This window comes from Watersipora subatra, chromosome 7, assembly GCF_963576615.1.
Source record: "Watersipora subatra chromosome 7, tzWatSuba1.1, whole genome shotgun sequence".
In the NCBI taxonomy this organism is placed as follows: Eukaryota; Metazoa; Bryozoa; class Gymnolaemata; order Cheilostomatida; family Watersiporidae; genus Watersipora; species Watersipora subatra.
The window spans coordinates 29,221,448-29,244,587 of record NC_088714.1 but is presented as its reverse complement, the minus strand read 5'-3'; the positions used below and the strand labels follow the sequence as shown (position 1 = coordinate 29,244,587).

The following is a 23,140-nucleotide window of genomic DNA, read 5'->3' as shown; positions in this document are numbered from 1 at the left end:
GAGTTGTAATGATTGTATGAGTTGTAATGATTATATGAGTTGTAATGATTATATGAGTTGTAATGATTATATGAGTTGTAATGATTGTATGAGTTGTAATGATTGTATGAGTTGTAATGATTATATGAGTTGTAATGATTATATGAGTTGTAATGATTATATGAGTTGTGATTATTGTATGAGTTGAAATGATTGTATGAGTTGAAATGATTGTATGAGTTGTAATGATTATATGAGTTGTAATGATTATATGAGTTGTAATGATTATATGAGTTGTAATTATTGTATGAGTTGTAATGATTGTATGAGTTGAAATGATTGTATGAGTTGTAATGATTATATGAGTTGTAATGATTTTATGAGTTGTAATGATTATATGAGTTGTAATTATTGTATGAGTTGTAATGATTGTATGAGTTGAAATGATTGTATGAGTTGTAATGATTATATGAGTTGTAATGATTATATGAGTTGTAATGATTATATGAGTTGTAATGATTATATGAGTTGTAATGATTATATGAGTTGTAATGATTGTATGAATTGTAATTATTGTATGAGTTGAAATGATTGTATGAGTTGTAATGATTATATGAGTTGTAATGATTATATGAGTTGTAATGATTGTATGAATTGTAATTATTGTATGAGTTGAAATGATTGTATGAGTTGTAATGATTATATGAGTTGTAATGATTATATGAGTTGTAATGATTATATGAGTTGTAATTATTGTATGAGTTGTAATGATTGTATGAGTTGAAATGATTGTATGAGTTGTAATGATTGTATGAGTTGAAATGATTGTATGAGTTGTAAAGATGGTATGAGTTGTAATGATTATATGAGTTGTAATGATTATATGAGTTGTAATGATTATATGAGTTGTAATGATTATATGAGTTGTAATGATTATATGAGTTGTAATGATTGTATGAATTGTAATTATTGTATGAGTTGAAATGATTGTATGAGTTGTAATGATTATATGAGTTGTAATGATTATATGAGTTGTAATGATTGTATGAATTGTAGTTATTGTATGAGTTGAAATGATTGTATGAGTTGTCATGATTATATGAGTTGTAATGATTATATGAGTTGTAATGATTGTATGAGTTGTAATGATTGTATGAGTTGTAATGATTGTATGAGTTGTAATGATTGTATGAGTTGTAATGATTATATGAGTTGTAATGATTTTATGAGTTGTATTGATTGTATGAGTTGTAATGATTGTATGAGTTGATATGATTGTATGAGTTGTAATGATTATAAGAGTTGTAATGATTTTATGAGTTGTAATGATTGTATGAGTTGTAATGATTGTATGAGTTGTAATGATTGTATGAGTTGTAATGATTGTATGAGTTGTAATGATTGTATGAGTTGTAATGATTATATGAGTTGTAATGATTTTATGAGTTGTAATGATTGTATGAGTTGTAATGATTGTATGAGTTGTAATGATTGTATGAGTTGTAATGATTGTATGAGTTGTAATGATTGTATGAGTTGTAATGATTGTATGAGTTGTAATGATTGTATGAGTTGTAAAGATTGTATGAGTTGTAATGATTGCATGAGTTGTAATGATTGTATGAGTTGTAATGATTATATGAGTTGTAATGATTTTATGAGTTGTAAATATTGTATGAGTTGTAATGATTGTATGAGTTGAAATGATTGTATGAGTTGTAATGATTATATGAGTTGTAATGATTATATGAGTTGTAATGATTGTATGAATTGTAATTATTGTATGAGTTGAAATGATTGTATGAGTTGTAATGATTGTATGAGTTGTAATGATTGTATGAGTTGTAATGATTGTATGAATTGTAATTATTGTATGAGTTGAAATGATTGTATGAGTTGTAATGATTGTATGAGTTGTAATGATTATAAGAGTTGTAATGATTGTATGAATTGTAATTATTGTATGAGTTGAAATGATTGTATGAGTTGTAATGATTGTATGAGTTGTAATGATTGTATGAGTTGTAATGATTGTATGAATTGTAATTATTGTATGAGTTGAAATGATTGTATGAGTTGTAATGATTGTATGAGTTGTAATGATTGTATGAGTTGTAAGGATTGCATGAGTTGTAATGATTGTATGAGTTGTAATGATTATATGAGTTGTAATGATTATATGAGTTGTAATGATTGTATGAATTGTAATTATTGTATGAGTTGAAATGATTGTATGAGTTGTAATGATTATATGATTTGTAATGATTATATGAGTTGTAATGATTGTACGAATTGTAATTATTGTATGAGTTGAAATGATTGTATGAGTTGTAATGATTATATGAGTTGTAATGATTATATGAGTTGTAATGATTGCATGAGTTGTAATGATTGTATGAGTTGTAATGATTGTATGAATTGTAATTATTGTATGAGTTGAAATGATTGGGTGAGTTGTAATGATTGTATGAGTTGTAATGATTGTATGAATTGTAATTATTGTATGAGTTGAAATGATTGTATGAGTTGTAATGATTATATGAGTTGTAATGATTACATGAGTTGTAATGATTGTATGAATTGTAATTATTGTATGAGTTGAAATGATTGTATAGGTTGTAATAATTATATGAGTTGTAATGATTATATGAGTTGTAATGATTGCATGAGTTGTAATGATTGTATGAGTTGTAATGATTGTATGAATTGTAATTATTGTATGAGTTGAAATGATTGTATGAGTTGAAATGATTATATGAGTTGTAATGATTATATGAGTTGTAATGATTGTATGAATTGTAATTATTGTATGAGTTGAAATGATTGTATGAGTTGTAATGATTATATGAGTTGTAATGATTATGTGAGTCGTAATGATTGTATGAATTGTAAGTATTGTATGAGTTGAAATGATTGTATGAGTTGTAATGATTATATGAGTTGTAATGATTATATGAGTTGTAATGATTGCATGAATTGTAATGATTGTATGAGTTGTAATGATTGTATGAATTGTAATTATTGTATGAGTTGAAATGATTATATGAATTGTAATGATTATATGAGTTGTAATGATTATATGAGTTGTAATGATTGCATGAGTTGTAATGATTGTATGAGTTGTAATGATCGTATGAATTGTAATTATCGTATGAGTTGAAATGATTGGGTGAGTTGTAATGATTGTATGAGTTGTAATGATTGTATGAATTGTAATGATTGTATGAGTTGTAATGATTGTATGAGTTGTAATGATTGTATGAATTGTAACGATTGTATGAGTTGAAATGATTGTATGAGTTGTAATGATTGTATGAATTGTAATTATTGTATGAGTTGAAATGATTGGGTGAGTTGTAATGATTGTATGAGTTGTAATGATTGTATGAATTGTAATGATTGTATGAGTTGTAATGAATATATGAGTTGTAATGATTGTATGAGTTGTAATGATTGTATGAGTTGTAATGATTGTATGAGTTGTAATGATTGTATGAATTGTAATGATTGTGTGAGTTGTAATGATTATATGAGTTGTAATGATTATATGAGTTGTAATGATTGTATGATTTGTAACTATTGTATGAGTTGAAATGATTGTATGATTTGTAATGATTATATGAGTTGTAGTGATTATATGAGTTGTAATGATTGTATGAGTTGTAATGATTGTATGAGTTGTAGTGATTGTATGAGTTGTAATGATTATATGAGTTGTAATGATTGTATGAGTTGTAATGATTATATGAGTTGTAATGATTGTATGAGTTGTAGTGATTGTATGAGTTGTAATGATTGTATGAGTTGTAATGATTGTGTGAGTTGTAATGATTATATGAGTTGTAATGATTATATGAGTTGTAATGATTATATGAGTTGTAATGATTGTATGAATTGTAATTATTGTATGAGTTGAAATGATTGTATGAGTTGTAATGATTATATGAGTTGTAATGATTATATGAGTTGTAATGATTGCACGAGTTGTAATGATTATATGAGTTGTAATGATTGTATGAATTGTAATTATTGTATGAGTTGAAATGATTGTATGAGTTGTAATGATTATATGAGTTGTAATGATTATATGAGTTGTAATGATTGTATGAATTGTAATTATTGTATGAGTTGAAATGATTGTATGAGTTGTAATGATTATATGAGTTGTAATGGTTATATGAGTTGTAATGATTGTATGAATTGTAATTATTGTATGAGTTGAAATGATTGTATGAGTTGTAATGATTATATGAGTTGTAATGATTGTATGAGTTGTAATGATTGTATGAATTGTAATGATTGTATGAGTTGTAATGAATATATGAGTTGTAATGATTGTATGAGTTGTAATGATTGTATGAATTGTAATTATTGTATGAGTTGAAAAGATTGGGTGAGTTGTAATGATTATATGAGTTGTAATGATTATATGAGTTGTGATGATTGTATGAATTGTAATGATTGTATGAGTTGTAATGATTGTATGAGTTGTAATGATTATATGAGTTGTAATGATTATATGAGTTGTAATGATTGCACGAGTTGTAATGATTGTATGAGTTGTAATGATCGTATAAGTTGTAATGATTGTATGAGTTGTAGTGATTGTATGAGTTGTAATGATTGTATGAGTTGTAATGATTGTATGAGTTGTAATGATTGTATGAGTTGTGATGATTGTATGAGTTGTAGTGATTGTATGAGTTGTAATGATTGTATGAGTTGTAATGATTGTATGAGTTGTAATGATTGTATGAATTGTAATTATTGTATGAGTTGAAATGATTGTATGAGATGTAATGATTATATGAGTTGTAATGATTATATGAGTTGTAATGATTGTATGAGTTGTAATGATTGTATGAGTTGTAATGATTGTATGAGTTGTAATGATTATATGAGTTGTAATGATTGCACGAGTTGTAATGATTGCACGAGTTGTAGTGATTGTATGAGTTGAAATGATTATATGAGTTGTAATGATTATATGAGTTGTAATTATCGTATGAGTTGTAATTATTGCATGAGTTGTAATGATTGTATGAGTTGAAATGATTGTATGAGTGGTAATGATTATATGAGTTGTAATGATTATATGAGTTGTAATGATTATATGAGTTGTAATTATTGTATGAGTTGTAATGATTGTATGAGTTGAAATGATTGTATGAGTTGTAATGATTATATGAGTTGTAATGATTATATGAGTTGTAATGATTATATGAGTTGTAATTATTGTATGAGTTGTAATGATTGTATGAGTTGTAATGATTATATGAGTTGTAATGATTATATGAGTTGTAATGATTATATGAGTTGTAATTATTGTATGAGTTGAAATGATTGTATGAGTTGAAATGATTGTATGAGTTGTAATGATTATATGAGTTGTAATGATTGTATGAATTGTAATGATTATATGAGTTGTAATTATCGTATGAGTTGTAATGATTGTATGAGTTGAAATGATTGTATGAGTTGTAATGATTATATGAGTTGTAATGATTATATGAGTTGTAATGATTATATGAGTTGTAATTATTGTATGAGTTGTAATGATTGTATGAGTTGAAATGATTGTATGAGTTGTAATGATTATATGAGTTGTAATGATTATATGAGTTGTAATGATTATATGAGTTGTAATGATTATATGAGTTGTAATGATTATATGAGTTGTAATTATCGTATGAGTTGTAATTATTGCATGAGTTGTAATGATTGTATGAGTTGAAATGATTGTATGAGTGGTAATGATTATATGAGTTGTAATGATTATATGAGTTGTAATGATTATATGAGTTGTAATGATTATATGAGTTGTAATGATTATATGAGTTGAAATGATTGTATGAATTGTAATTATTGTATGAGTTGAAATGACTGTATGAGTTGTAATGATTATATGAGTTGTAATGATTATATGAGTTGTAATGATTGTATGAATTGTAATTATTGTATGAGTTTAAATGATTGTATGAGTTGTAATGATTATATGAGTTGTAATGATTATATGAGTTGTAATGATTATATGAGTTGTAATTATTGTATGAGTTGTAATGATTGTATGAGTTGAAATGATTGTATGAGTTGTAATGATTGTATGAGTTGAAATGATTGTATGAGTTGTAATGATGGTATGAGTTGTAATGATTATATGAGTTGTAATGATTATATGAGTTGTAATGATTATATGAGTTGTAATGATTATATGAGTTGTAATGATTATATGAGTTGTAATGATTGTATGAATTGTAATTATTGTATGAGTTGAAATGATTGTATGAGTTGTAATGATTATATGAGTTGTAATGATTATATGAGTTGTAATGATTATATGAGTTGTAATGATTATATGAGTTGTAATGATTATATGAGTTGTAATGATTGTATGAATTGTAATTATTGTATGAGTTGAAATGATTGTATGAGTTGTAATGATTTTATGAGTTGTAATGATTATATGAGTTGTAATGATTGTATGAATTGTAATTATTGTATGAGCTGAAATGATTGTATGAGTTGTAATGATTATATGAGTTGTAATGATTTTATGAGTTGTAATGATTGTATGAGTTGTAATGATTGTATGAGTTGTAAAGATTGTATGAGTTGTAATGATTGTATGAGTTGTAATGATTATATGAGTTGTAATGATTTTATGAGTTGTAATGATTGTATGAGTTGTAATGATTGTATGAGTTGAAATGATTGTATGAGTTGTAATGATTATATGAGTTGTAATGATTTTATGAGTTGTAATGATTGTATGAGTTGTAATGATTGTATGAGTTGTAATGATTGTATGAATTGTAATTATTGTATGAGTTGAAATGATTATATGAGTTGTAATGATTATATGAGTTGTAATGATTATATGAGTTGTAATGATTGCATGAGTTGTAATGATTGTATGAGTTGTAATGATTATATGAGTTGTAATGATTATATGAGTTGTAATGATTGTATGAATTGTAATTATTGTATGAGTTGAAATGATTGTATGAGTTGTAATGATTATATGAGTTGTAATGATTATATGAGTTGTAATGATTGTATGAATTGTAATTATTGTATGAGTTGTAATGATTGTATGAGTTGTAGTGATTGTATGAGTTGTAATTATTTTATGAGTTGTAATGATTGTATGAGTTGTAATGATTGTATGAGTTGAAATGATTGTATGAGTTGTAATGATTGTATGAGTTGTAATGATTGTATGAGTTGTAATGATTGTATGAGTTGTAATGATTGTATGAGTTGTAATGATTGTATCAGTTGTAATGATTGTATGAGTTGTAATGATTATATGAGTTGTAATGATTATATGAGTTGTAATGATTGTATGAATTGTAATTATTGTATGAGTTGTAATGATTGTATGAGTTGTAGTGATTGTATGAGTTGTAATTATTTTATGAGTTGTAATGATTGTATGAGTTGTAATGATTGTATGAGTTGAAATGATTGTATGAGTTGTAATGATTGTATGAGTTGTAATGATTATATGAGTTGTAATGATTGAATCAGTTGTAATGATTGTATGAGTTGTAATGATTGTATGAGTTGAAATGATCGTATGAGTTGTAATGATTATATGAGTTGTAATGATTGTATCAGTTGTAATGATTGTATGAGTTGTAATGATTGTATGAGTTGAAATGATCGTATGAGTTGTAATGATTGTATGAGTTGTAATGATTGTATGAGTTGTAATGATTGTATGAGTTGTAATGATTGTATGAGTTGTAGTGATTGTATGAGTTGTAATGATTGTATGAGTTGTAATGATTGTATGAGTTGTAATGATTGTATGAGTTGTAATGATTGTATGAGTTGTAATGATTATATGAGTTGTAATGATTGTATGAGTTGTAATGATTGTATGAGTTGTAATGATTGTATGAGTTGTAATGATTGTATGAGTTGAAATGATTGTATGAGTTGTAATGATTGTATGAGTTGTAATGATTGTATGAGTTGTAATGATTGTATGAGTTGTAATGATTGTATGAGTTGTAATGATTGTATGAGTTGTAATGATTGTATGAGTCGTAATGATTGTATGAGTTGTACTGATTGTATGAGTTGTAATGATTGTATGAGTTGTAATGATTGTATGAGTTGTAGTGAGTGTATGAGTTGTAGTGATTGTATGAATTGCAATGATTGTATGAGTTGTAATGATTGTATGAGTTGTAATGATTGTATGAGTTGTAATGATTGTATGAGTTGTTGTGATTGTATGAGTTGTAATGATTGTATGAGTTGTAATGATTGTATCAGTTGTAGTGATTGTATGAGTTGTAATGATTGTTTCAGGTGTAATGTTGTGTTGTGTTGTAAACGTGGTTTGTGTTCAGCTCTCACACTGTCTGTTAGGTCAAGCCTAAGTCACTTCTAACCTCCTATGGAAACTTACTACATGATATCTGCTGCAGCTTCAATCCATAATGATTAGAATGCCATGTTTTTGGCACTGCTTTCATTTAGAAATGTGTTTTTGAAGCTTCCAAAAGGATATCATGAAATTAAAAAGATCGCCTGTTTTTGATTGGTTTGCATTTGTTTTATTTAAGTCACGTTGTGCATTGTAACAAACGTTTTAGCAGGTACTCACTTACTGATATCAGGATACGCAATCATTCAAACATCAAAGTTAGAGCTGGCTGGATGTTTCTGTAGAGACATCATTAGGGTGAGACAAGATTACAGACAACCAAGAAATGTATTGTTTGCAAATTAGTATAATAAAGTCTCTAATAGTTTAAATGTGATTAATGAAAATAGGTTGCTATTAATTATTCCATGAGATGACGTCATAGTTATAGTTATTTTTTTATTGCTACTAACTAGCTGTAGGATGGTTAATATTTAGTTCTTATATCATTTGATAGGTCAAGTTGAGATCAGGCCAAGTGAGACTCAGACTGTTTTTGAAGAATATAAAAAGAAGAGAAACATAGGTGAGCTTATTACTTACTATTCAAGCTTTACGGATTACAGTAAGCACTTCTACATCGTAAATAATTCATTCAAAAAACAGTTACGTTATAGACAATTTGCATTATAAGAACTGTATAATATATGTAAATTGTCTAATCCAATGTAAGCTTTTTCCAAACTCACTCTTTTGACCATAAAATAAGAAAAAACTAGGCTTAACTTTTTAATTTTTTGGCTGTATCATAAACGTAATATTATTAGTTTGCATTGATAACTTGTCTTTTTTTCTACTCAATTACACTGATTTTATAGACTAATTATACAATAAGTTGATTGGGAACGCACATATTCAACTTCCATTTTCCACGATCTGCTTATTTTTGTAGACACCAAAATCTATTCTGCTAAGTCAAACTAATATGTTTTATACACCGGCCATAAAGCAAAACAAAAATACTTTCACTGTAATAAGACGGTGTCTTCCTGTTTGTTGTCTATCTGTATTCAGGGGTCAAGGTGGGGATAAAATATAACCTTTTGCAGTATCACCAAACTCCTTACATTCAGATTGGTAGACCGATGCTGTAACACTTGCACAAGTCGATCGCCTTCAACTACATGTACATTATTTATTAATAATTGCTCAGCTACCAATTCTTTGTTTTGTCAACACATGTGACAATCTATCACGGCGAACTAAAATATCATGGAAGCCGTATATATAATAGATATAACACTTTATGTGCGTTGTTTTTGTTCCCAACTGCAGCGAGATATGTTGCCATTTAAACCGAATTTGAGAAGTTGCCCAGACATGGCAGTTCATGTTATATGGAAATTTTTATGTAGTACAAATTAAAAACATTGCATAAATTGTTTACGTTATCTGGAACTAAAGCTATATGCTGTATATATTGTGGGAACATCTACTGTATAATTATATACAAAGTGTATATATAAGTACCTTTGTCAAAAATTGTTTTATTGACCAATGGAAAATAGTTGACCATTTTTTGTCAAAGTAATTTAGTTGTACAAATATTGCTAAAACACATTTCTAACGCATTGGACTCTGATGAACATACATGCCATAATTTCTCCTCTCTAATACGCTATAGAAAGTGTTCAGTAAGCACTTCTGTGTTAATTTACACTTTACATACATAGCAATGATGCTGTGAGTCACTGGTATGACTTTTAGTTTAGTGCAGATATAAAAGGCTTCACTCAGCTTTCACTCAGTAAAACAGTTATTAGTCTTCAATCAATTTTGTTATTTTGAGTAAACACCTCTGTGTCAGTTAAAACTTTTTGTGCATTACCTTGGTGCTGTAAGTCACTGATATGACGTTTAGTTTAGTGCAAATATAAAAAGCTTCACTTACCTTCACTCAGCAGATTGCGCAATCATCTACTGAAAAATTGTGTGATAGGACAAGTCTTGGATTGTTTTACAGCTAGTTTATTGCTAACTTTGTGTCTAACTAAGACAGTTTAGTGAGCTCCTCTGTCAAATAATTTATTATGGAAACTAATCCTCCATCAATACTTATAAATAAGGCTAAACCATTGCTAGTAGCACAAGTATAAGCTCTTCAAAGTGGCTGAGTCTCCTAAACTCATCACAGATGTAGGGTAACTCTTTATCTCAATAGTGAAAGATACTGCTATCAGCGGTTGACACTCAACTGTGTCAGAGTTCATCAAATGATAAACATTTATTTTACTTGTTTATTTATTTGGCCTGTTAAACTGTAGTTTTTGTCAATGAAGTGGTAGAGAGAGATGTCTAGCATATTTTTACAGATGACAAGCTCACTGGCTAGCAATTCTGTTTGTCTCTTTCCTATTTCCTTTATTCTCTCGCAGAGTTACCTCTTATCTGTTGCTATATATCTTCAATCCTCCTACTCTCTCTTATCATCGGAGGAAGATATTTTATGTTCATAAACTACGCATAAATATGCAAATATTTATGCAAACAAATATATAAATTTTTGCATACTTATGCAAATATAAGTTATTTATGCAAATTTGCATATACAGGTACATGTACATTATAACTATAAATATGCAATTTCATTTTACATTAACAAGAACTCGAGCGTTCACACTTTTCTAATTTCTACTTTTCATCATGAATGGGACACAGGCTAAGTATTGAAAATAATATGTTTTACTTTCTTGATTCACAATAATTACTTTTTCAATTCACAATAAATATTTACAGAAATTCAAGTACTTCTTTAGTTCTTTTACTGTAGCCCTCCACTACCCGGAAGTTGTTAGCTGCAATTAAATACCTAATTCTAGCTATATTTGCCTAAATTTATTTAGACAATTTCTATTTAAAAATTTATTTTTGTACTTTCAATTAAATAACATAAAATTACTACAATATGTAGTTTTTAAAAAAGGCAGTCAATGGAAAAAAAAGTTATTTTATAATTTGTCCAGAGTCATTGAGAACCATGAACACAACTGCTGGTAGCAGCTTGTATGAAGTCATATAAAAACTATTGTTCTAAATTTTCAACTATTTTGTTATTTCAGTTGATCTTCTAACTCTGATGTGGTGAATCTTATAGTTCCATCACAAGCATTATGGGGAGCGAAGAGTCGGTGAGTGAATAACTCCAAGTCTTTGTTACTAGCAAAGAAAGTATTAGCGTAATTACTGTTATAATACATAGACAGTGATGACTCTGCCTGTACACGAAATGAATGGAGCAGAGGAAACATGCTTTTTTAACCAGCATTAATTTAAATATAAATGTAAACACACAAATCTAGCAGCTACATGAATTCAAACTAATTTACCATTTTGATACCAAATTGCTTCAACTGAAATAAGTTCAATTGGCAATTGCAGCCAATTATCTAAACAAGGTTTGATTAAAAAACATCACAAGGAAACTAGGATAGAAACATGCCTTTGAATAAATCGCCTAAATGAGATATATTTTTACCTCGAAACTGTTTGGAAGAAATAACCTTTCAAGCATAAAGATATTTGCTGTTTCGCTAACATAATGAATATACCTTGACCGTTTTTATAGAAAAACCCAGAATCTATTTTGTTGATTGCCGATTTTTTAGAAAATAGCCCTTTGTATATTAGAACAATTATTTGAGGTGAGGATTAATACTAGAGGAACTTACTCCTAATTACACAGAAACAATGCAGCGTCTCTTCAAATACTCACAAAGCAAATAATTATAATATAAGTTACCTTGTTCAGGCAGTTACACTTCACATGTCTCAGGTTAATTTAAGCTTTACTGTCTAGGAATTTCTAGCACCATATCTGTTAGTTTTTTGTCTGTGGAGAAGTTAATAACTGAAATTATTTTTATCTTTTGCTCGCCATGTAATAAACACGAGCACCTTCAATAACAACTTTATGATTGGCACAGGCATTTGATCTGACCTTCGTAGCATCTTACTATTCTACAACCTCTCCTAGTACACACAGCTAACAAATCCTTCATCATGTAAGAATTGTCTTCAAGGATAAATGTCATTCTTTCTATAGATCATTCTTAGCTTTAAAAAACTTATAATATGGCTGCTTTGACATAATGCTTTTTAGAGTTTAGCAAGAGAGCTCATCCGTAATTTTAGTTTATATACTGTTTGTAAAGGTATTATAAAGACTTCACACTTGAAACTAATCTTTCTGCAGCACCTTTGCTACTTACATACATTAGACCATTAGTGATATAAGTGAACTTAAATTCTTTTTCAAGTCTCTAGGTTTTTTGATCAAAACTGTGTTTTTGTCTAGTTAATGTTTTTTTGTAAATCTCTAAAAGTTCTCTGATAAAAGCTGAGTTTGTTGTTTGCAATCTTGCATGTCGTGTTTAAAAATTATTTTTGCTTTTTGGTGTGATATCCTTACTGAGACTATGTGGTCTGAGAAATTTACAGAAAAACACACTCCTTCTTTTATACACTCTTTAATTACCTACTTGTTCTTAAATAGCCTCTACTATTATAGACCTTCTTTATAAACTATTTATAGTTGATGTCTGGCATGATTTGATGCTTAGAAACTTCTTGCTTGTATCTAAGAGAACCTGATTTTGCTGAAACAAGAGCTGCTAATTGTGTGACAAGCATCAGGAGTCTAATGTCAGCAGTTCTTATTTATTCTTTGGCTGGGTAAAAGCCCTGCAAAAACAATCATAAATCGGGTAATTTATTTTTTGAAAAGTCAATAAAATCGGTATTCTATGAACATACATAGCTCAAAGTGACATTTATTTTTATTAACAAATTCTTTTGTACATAAACATTCATTTACATATGTACTACTACAAAAAACCTACGACTGTACAATTGTTTGTTGTAAAATTGTGTATGTACAATTATACAATTATTGTATGTACAATTGTTTGTTGCTCCTATTCATTTAGTCTGCCACCACTAACCTATAGTTCAAAAGAGTAATGTATTTCTAATCAATAAGTCTCTCTGCTTCTATAAAACTGTCATTCTTAAAAATACTGCCTCAACTTTTTAAGTGACACATTACATGACTCAACAAACTAAGTACAACCTGCTCACTATATTTCAGACTTCGAAGCAGATCTTTGCTAGAAGTCTACACATGTAACGCTTTTGCAAGAACTTTTTTGATCTCCAAATAGATTTGTTGTGGCTACCAACTGTCAGAGACCTCGTGTAAAAAGTTGCCAGATGTTTCCATTATTGAATTGCGATGAATTTGAATGTTTGAAAAAATTGTCGTTATTCTCGTAGCTTTCACACAAGTAACTCGAAATAAATAAACTAGATCTTACCAAAGTATTTACAATTCTATACATTAAAATATCTCAGGCTTCACTCTGAATTGTACATGTTTTTTATTAATAATCTATAAATTTAAATTCAGACAAGCAACTTGAGTTATATAAACTACAGGTAGATCTTGTTATTGGAGAGCAAAAATATTAAAAACAATTATAAACATTATACTATTATTTGAGAACTTGACATAATTATGAATTGAGATTATTAAAATAATGATATTGAGTAAATTTTAAGTTATTGATTTTTATTTTTAAAATTGGATTTTCTAATTTGTCTGAAAAATCATAAAGTGGCACCAATTATTTACAAATAGAAAAATTAACTAAGCAGCAAACATTTTAGTTTAAATCGATAAGATTTCAGTGGTGTATTTACAATATCTACAACATGTTAACTACATACCGATACCCAAACTGTAAAGGAGACAATGGAACAGCCAAAATCGATGAAACAATTATTTTATTTAATACAGTCATTCATGGCTATTAAAATAACTGCTGCGACATTACTTTTGTTTATTGATTTGCAGTTAGTAAATTACAAGTAATATGTATATATTTTCTTTTTCTGTATGTTTTCTCCTTTTACAGAAACCCCAGGCAATCATCCAGCTGACTAAACAAGGTCCTCAATATGATATAGCAGTCTTCAAACAACTACTGAAACAAGTGCCTGGCAATAAAGACACGAAGGTGCATGTTATAAGTATTTCAGGCAAATACCGATCTGGTAAATCCTTCCTCCTCAATCTCTTCAAGATCTACCTGGACTACTACAGTCAGGTAGGTAACGGTATAAGAGGTTAAACTTGAGAAATTAAGAAGTTTAATAATGTAATATCATGGTTAAAATATTATGAGAGGTATATTGCAATCATCATATTACAGTAGATGCTCCTATAACGTAAATAACCCGTTCCAGGAACGTTTACACTATGGGAAATTAACGGTATAAGAAGAGTATAATACATGTAAATTGCCTAATCCTTTCCAAAATCTTTCCAAACTCACCCCTTTGGCCATGCAAATGGGAAAAACTTTATTTAATTCTTTTAATTTGTGGGTTGTGTGGTAACCACAGAATTATTAGTTTGCATCGACAACTTTTCTCCATTTTATGATCAATCTCACTGGTTTTATAGAACATGATTGCGGTAAATTTACAACAACTTGATAGGGACTGCACATTTGCGACATTCATTTACAACGATTTGCTTATTTTTCTAAACAGCAAAGTCTATACTGCAAAGTAAAGCTAATAAAAAATATTTTGTATGTCTACAATAAGACAAAACAACAAAATCTTTCACTATAAAAAGCAGTTCTACGTGTCTGTCGTCTATCACTATCTGGGGGGTCAAGGTTAGAATTAGAATATTTTTTGACGATGCTCCAACTTGTGACATAAAGATTGGTAGACCGACGCTGTAACAGCTGCACCAATTGATCGCCTTTGTATTCATGAACAATTGTGCAGCTATGCTATTCGCCTTTTTTCGACACATCTAGTGATCTATTACAATGAACTAAGATGTCGCGAAAGTTATATGCTTTATACTGGTAATAGATATAATGCTAAATGCATGGCGTTTTTTTTCTGCAACTGCGGCAAATTAAACTAACATTCAAAACAATTTTAAAAACTCACCCGACTCGATGCTTTACGTTATATGGAATTTTTTACGTAGTAGGAAGCAAAAACTTCTCAAAAATATTTTACGCTATCTGGAATTTACGTTATAGGAGTTGTACGTTATAGGAGCGTCTACTGTATTTATGTAATATCCTAGTTGCAATATATGGAAAGGTTGCAATACTGCACTGTATAGCAAATCTAGATAAAAAATCTATCAAGTCTGTTAGATACAGGACTGCAGTCAATTATGAGTACCCTTACTGTAAATGTAAGATTCATTATTAAACAAATTAAATTGTTCATATCTGTAAACTAATAGGGCTTCTGGTATTATAAATGTTTTTAATACTTTGAGCTTTAGTTTTTCAAATATTAAATTACGAATTTGTGAAAAGCATTTGCGAAAATCTAGAGCTAGTTTTTTTGTAGCAGAAACAATCACAAGCCTGTGTTTCTATAATCCTATTTATCTAGTTTAATATTTTGCTAACTTCTTTGCAAAATGGGATTTGCAAGCAGATGCAAACAGAAAACAATCACTGTATATATCAATATGTGCTGTATACGGATGTTGTAGTTTGAAACAGATAATGGATGGACAGTTGCGAGAGATATACCAATCCGTGGATGGGAATGGAGGAAGTGCCAAATAGGCGTTACGCATGGAATTTGGATGTATGTGTACCCAAAGATCGTCAATAAGGTATGTATGCCCAAAGTTCATCAATCATGCGTATATACCTGTTATTCATCAGTCTATATCAATACATCCCACTTTGACATTGTGTGTGTATGCGTGTGCCTGTAAGTCTGCGTGTATGCCATGTGTTGCCACATTTTTTAGTCAATTTCATCTAAACATCACAAGCGTATGTTCTGTGCCATAGGTGAGGTCATCATCTTATTTTAAAACTTATTTTATTCATCTTCATTTATTTATTACTTTATACGTTCATGAACAGTTGATTAGTGCAGGCAATAAAGTGTTAGCTTGTAAACAGAATGTTTTAATTGCATTTAAGTCCCATGCAAGGCAATATTTTATGAAGCCCTTTAAATTCTGCTTTTATTATTTCTTCAGTGAGACGGTTTCAAGAAAGATTACAAGGCATTAAAAGCACAAGTATAACTAAACTACTCCTTTTTTTGTTGTGAACGCAGTGTAGCGATTTTTTAAAAATGATTTAAAATACAGTTACCCACAGTAACTTTAGTGTATTTAGTGGTTATGATTTGCTTATGACTGCAGATATGATTCTTACTTTATCCTTTAATGTCGCTATCAATCTTAAGACCCTTGGCTAACAAATTAAAGTTATATATATATAGTTATACAGTTATCTACATATACTAAACTAAAGTTTGTATTAAATATTTAAGATAAATTTAAAACTTAAACAATAACATTTCCAATCAATTTTTACATTCGCTTACTTTTTACCTATTTTGGTTTCACTCATGCAATATCAAGCATTTGCAAAACGCGAATAATGCTGAACTTAGAGAGAGCGAGCATCATAACTATTTCATGCGTTGTGGGAGGGATTTTGGCAAATAGCCTATCAGCATTTTGGTTATTCTAGCATATTGAGCACACCGACTGCCAAATTTGAGTTTTAGAGCCATTTTTGTTGATGTCATATGACGCAAACATGTTGTAACAAGGCGACGTAAAAACATCGTGCTCCACATCGTAAGGTAAAAAAACAGTAAAACAGAAACATTATAATCTGGGGTGCACCGTAAAAGATACCTCGAGCAAAGCTGGCCTTGCTGCTGGTAATGTATATATTACAAAGATTATACATATTTTTTAATTACATTCATTGATCATGTATTTTTTACTTTCAAGCTTGCATGAGTCATGTAATCATGTCACCATTGTTTGAACTTTTTTTTTAAAGCCAAGACCTTTTTTAGATGACCACTAGACTAGTGAAAGGCCACTTGACCACAATAATCTTAATTTTTATCCAAAGAACAACGCTTCAAGAACATATATAATAAATGATCCTTTCCCTTGCACATGTACATGTAGCTGTGGCTATATTTTAATATCAACTTATAATTTTTCTTATTCATACACTTGAATGCAGAAAAAAACTTTATTATTCCTGTTTTTCGGGAAAACAATTAACCTTTTCTGTATTTGTGATAACTTTTACTGTCTACATTATTCTCTTCTTTCAGTTCTAATCCTGGTTCATCACTCCTAAATATTAAACATTATTGCTAGGGCTCTATAAGTCATGTGATACCTTTTTACGCAGAAAGGGCCTTTTGATATCTGCAATGATCATCCCTGATTAAAAAAATTATTGTAGTGACTGACTCAGTAAATAAAATTTTCATTAATTATGTATTCGAATAACGACCTCTATGAAATCCAACATCATACCAATAGAGAGGTGCATCATCTTTGTGAATAAGGGTTTTTTATGTTTTCAATCAGTAAACAGGTTCGAATAATTCTATTATCCATGACTGCTAAAGGCTGTTGAAGGCTATGAAGGTTATACATTACTGTTGAAGTTTACATATTCATTGATAAATGTAAGCTGCTAAACAAGGATCATGATAAAAAACTCCAAAATACTTGGGATTGACAGAATGAAATAGATACCATAACAAAATAATTAGTTGGCTTCATGGTTGACCAATAGAAATTCTACTTAGTTTATTAGGTTGCTTGTAAAGTTTTTCTGACTTTTATTCAGTGTACTTAACTAGTTCATCAACTTAACAAGCTATTTATTCTGTTGGTCAATAATAGCAGAGCTAGTTTAACATGAAATCGTTCATACATTTATGTACTAATTAAACTGAATTCTGTGTGAGTTACTGATTTATACAAAGAATCGGTTTTACAGAAAGCAATCATTCTACTAGACTGTCAAGGGTATGCAGATCCTACGAGAAGTGACCCAACTTTGGACAACTTGATTCTGTTCATCGCTCTACAGTTGGGCGATGTGCACATTCTGAATGTCAATCAGACTTTTGGAAATGAAGATCTTTCTCAGCTCAATGTGAGTAGAACTCTATATGGTTTATATAAAAAGTAGGTTTAACCAATGCTCAGAAGTCCAAACTGAACAAATCATTTTGAATCCGTTTTCAAAGAATGGAAAGGAGAAGAAGAGGGATAAAAAGGAGCAAGAGGGAGGAAAAGCAAAGGAGAGAAAAAAGAGAAATGGAGCGTGAAATTGGAAGGAGTGAAAGTTAAAAAAAAGAAAGAGGGAATGACAATGAGCAAAAGATAAGGAGGGGTGGGATAAAGAAAAAAGGGATGAATGGGGAAGAATGAGGAGAGCGGAAAAGAAAACAATTATTAGAGCAAAAAAACATGAAACAAAAACAATCAACAGTGGACAAAAGAGAGCAAAAGGAAACGGAAATAAACAGACGGGAGAAAAGAAAATGAGAGATAAAAAAAGAGTAAAGGAGAAAAGGGGGAAAAGTGAAGAAAGAAAAGAAGAGAGGAGAGTGAAGGAAAAAATGAAAACTGAAGGGTAAAAAGGAAGAAAGAAAAAGGGAGAGTTGTGACCATGGGAAAAGAAAAGAAGTAAAAGGTTTGAGAAGAAAGGAAAATAACGAACAAGAAAAAAGTGAAGCAAAAAGGGAGCAGATAGGAAAAGACAAGGAAAAAAAGAAAATGAAATGCAAAAGAGAAAGGGAAGAGGAAATGGGAAGAAGAAAGGAGAACAGAAAAGGGAGATAAGGGAGAAAAGAGAAAAGAAAAGAGAAAAATAGAGCATAATGAAGAAGGTGAATGGAGAAAGGAAAAAGGGAAGCGGAAAAAACAGAAAAAGAGTTAGAGGCAAAAAAGATGTTAGGAGACAGATGAGACTGAGAGGCAAAGAAAGAGGCGATAGAGAAGAATAGAGAAGAAAAGGGAGCTTTGTTAATCGTAAATGAAATATTTATTCTAGTAATTTGCTGTTTCAGATAAGTTGCCAATTAGCATATATGGCCAGTTTTTCATGTTGGCAATACAGTCATATACCACAAGGGTAGTGACAAGACAAAGTTTGAAATGTAAACCCCATTCACAGTCGATAATACAAACATCTAGAGAATTATTAACCAAGCATAAATAGTAAAGCATTGCTATACGCATTCTCTTTGCTTCAAATGCATTATATTATATCTTGGGTCTAGCAATGGCAATGGTAATAATTACTACATGTGTTAAAAATAATAGATAATTGATTCGTTATTGGGATGAAGTTGACTTACAAATTTTAAAAAAGGCGTTACTGATATTATGTAGTAGAAGTGACATGTTAGGTTTTTCTTTACAATTTGCTTCTAATAGTAATAAAATTAATTTTGTACAAACATTGGGGCAAGATTGTACCAATGCCTTGAACCTTGCATACCTTGTACACCAATTTTCAAAACAACGGTGTACAATGTATTTAAATGTAAGTGTAAAATATTTAGCAAGTGATGGCTGAATAAAATCTGTTTTGCTACGATTACAATGAACAATTATTTGATAAACATTTATATGATTTTAATTCGTTTTAGTGTTGTCATCGTAAGGCAAAGATTTCGTGTGGAGGAGTATAGAAACCCACAGTAATTATTTAATGCAAGCATCCCGGTGGTAAAAATAATCAAAATTTTATGCAAGTACTGTACATATTAAAAACTAGCAAGAGAATAATATATTAGCCTTAGTAACTGTGGTTACCTACAGTAACTTTATTGTTTTTAGTGATTATGATCTGCAAGAAAATGTAATATTACCATATACTAAGTGCAGAACATACTGTGAGGAGTTTTTACCTTTGAGACAGACGTATAACATAAACATTGATTTAATTTAAATTAGTTTAGCCTGCTAAACACCTAATTAAGGCTAAGTTATATTATGCACTGTTTTATATACAAACAGTACATATTAGAAAGTAGTAACAAAATAATATGGTAACCATAGTAACTATAATTACCTACAATAACTTTAGCGTATTTAGTAATTTTGATCTGCAAGAGACATAACATTACTATATACTGTGTACAGTATATAGTGCAGTTTAGTGGGAAGTTCTTACCTTTGACACAGACGTATAACATTGATATTAGATGTTGATTTTAACTTTAATGAATTTAGCTCACTAAGCACATAATTAAGCTAAGTTTTAGTATGTATTTTACTAAACTAAACTTCAAATTTCTCATAGGCTAAAATTTTATTACTTTTCGGTTTTTAGTTTCCTTTTTCCTATGACTAATAACGAATAATGCGGACTTGATATATAGATCAAATGAGCATTGTATTTCTTTCAGGCGTTTTTGGGGAGATTTTGGCAAATACCATGTCGGCATTTTCATTATTTAGTCGTAATCAGGACACCGAATGCTAAATTTCAATTTCGAGACAAAAATTTGTTGATCTCCTCTGGCGAGAAAAGTTGAATCAATTTTGGTCCTCATATGGCGAGAACGGAAAAATATTTTGTTCTAAATAGTAGAATGAAGAAAATCTTACAACGATTATAAAAACGTCATACAATTTTGCTCATGCTTACATATATTCTATATATAATTATGCATATGCTTTTATATACACTATATAGATGTATATAATTATGCTTTTGATTATATATATGAGCGTAAGCTTAATTCTTACAATATACAGTATACCCTTTTTGCTATTGCATGCGCTACCTTATTAATTAATACATCGTGTCCTTAAGTAGCAGTGCCCTGATACAAGATTTTGTTTGCCTTTCTATATGGAACGCTTTATTTATTTTTTTTTCTGCCATACAATACACACAAATAATTAAAATTTGGCAGTTGGTGAACTGATTATAACGAAATAGTGAAGATGTCTATGTTTAATTCGCCAAAATCCATTTTGGCCAAAGTTTTTAATAAAATATTTTTATTACCCAAACAATTTATTTCGCGCATTCAATAGTGTACATATATATATATATATATATATATATATATATATATATATATATATATATATCTATATATATATATATATATACTAGGTGAATGCCCAGTATTGCTTTGGTAGTAAAAAGTTTTTATTTATACATATATAGATATATATATATATATTATATTCCAATTACATTGGATATATATATATATATATTCCAATGTAGTGTGTTAAAGCTGCCAAATAGTGCTCAATGAGTGGTCAGAGCTTAAATATAAAAATTATTCATGTAAAACCTTAGATAAAAAACAACTTCATTACTATTAGTTTCATGTCTGCTACGCAGACAATCATCAGATGAAATTGTTTTGGTCCAACTGAGTTATATATGTAAGAGAGGTGTAATTACTATAACGACTGATAGCTATGTAATTGCATTTCGTAGTGTGTATTTAGTAGAATGTCGGCATGTGGAAGCTAGCTCGTTACGCTTGTTGAGTGAGCTCATTTCTGGTTTTGTGAGGATGATGTACTTTTCTGATATGCACAGGTTACAACGCTTGGTGGCTGGGTCGTATGGCCTTGCGTGTTGAACGATTTTCCATTTAATTGTATACGGAGTGTTAGGCTCTGTGTTGCCACAGAGCTTAGTAACTACATCTGGCAGCTAAAAGGCCTGAACACACCGTATACAATTAAATGGAAAATCGTTCAACACGCAAGGCCATACGACCCAGCCACCAAGCGTTGTAACCTGTGCATATCAGAAAAGTACATCATCCTCACAAAACCAGAAATGAGCTCACTCAACAAGCGTAACGAGCTAGCTTCCACATGCCGACATTCTACTAAATACACACTACGAAATGCAATTACATAGCTATCAGTCGTTATAGTAATTACACCTCTCTTACATATATAACTCAGTTGGACCAAAACAATTTCATCTGATGATTGTCTGCGTAACAGACATGAAACTAATAGTAATGAAGTTGTTTTTTATCTAAGGTTTTACATGAATAAATTTTATATTTAAGCTCTGACCACTCATTGAGCACTATTTGGCAGCTTTAACACACTACATTGGAATATATACGCTCCTCATAAACAGTAGAGCACTCTCCGCTTAAAGACGCCAACATGGATTGTATAAACCTTGGATACTCAGTCAAGAACATCCGCATACCATCACAACAAGAGTATACTAAACGACTTGTAGAAAAAGTAGAACACCTTATAAAGAGAATGCGATGGAAAGCATTTTTCCACCTGAACCCGCACATCACATTTGAAAGCAAAGAAACATTCGGATTTAACTCACGCAAATCACCACCGCAAATACACGAACTAAAGAAATTCGAACGAGAAATGGCTAATATGATACGCAACGTAAGATTCAGGCAACAGCAGCCGTGCACTTTCCAACAGAAACTATCCAAAGACATGGCGAACATCACTAACAACCCACAATCAATGGTAGTCCCAGCTGACAAGACATCAAACTTCTACAAAATAGGCACTGCCGAATACAACCGACTACTCCAAAACAGCATAACCAACTCATACAAAAAGATCGATGCTGACGTAACAGACAGTATTAACAGAGAAGCCAAAAAGATCACTACAACTCTCGACCTAGACGACAGAATTAATGGCATGACCCAACGAGACGCATTTATCACATTGAAAGACCACAAAACCAACTTCAAAGAGAACCCTGCATGTAGATTAATAAACCCTGCTAAATCAAACATCGGATGCATAAGCAAAGCAATTCTCGCCTGCATAAACTGTAACATCAGCAAGAGTCTAAGCATCAACCAGTGGAAAAACACCGCAGAGGTCATTACCTGGTTCAA

The 23,140-nt window shown here is 30.0% G+C and overlaps 1 protein-coding gene across 1 annotated transcript; it reads left to right on the top strand.

Moving 5' to 3' along the window:
* Positions 1-11,529: 11,529 nt before the first annotated feature.
* LOC137400640 (atlastin-3-like) lies at positions 11,530-18,580 on the top strand. The gene is made up of 5 exons (XM_068086971.1): positions 11,530-11,547; positions 14,332-14,523; positions 15,954-16,079; positions 18,247-18,405; positions 18,500-18,580. Exons 1-5 carry the CDS (start codon positions 11,530-11,532, stop codon positions 18,578-18,580), a joined length of 576 nt encoding a protein of 191 aa, XP_067943072.1.
* The last annotated feature ends 4,560 nt before the right edge of the window (positions 18,581-23,140 follow it).

Coding starts and splice junctions, on each gene's coding strand:
- LOC137400640 (XM_068086971.1), top strand. Junction 16,080..18,246: donor ACCCAAAGATCGTCAATAAG/GTATGTATGCCC, acceptor TCGGTTTTACAG/AAAGCAATCATTCTACTAGA. Junction 18,406..18,499: donor AAGATCTTTCTCAGCTCAAT/GTGAGTAGAACT, acceptor CCGTTTTCAAAG/AATGGAAAGGAGAAGAAGAG.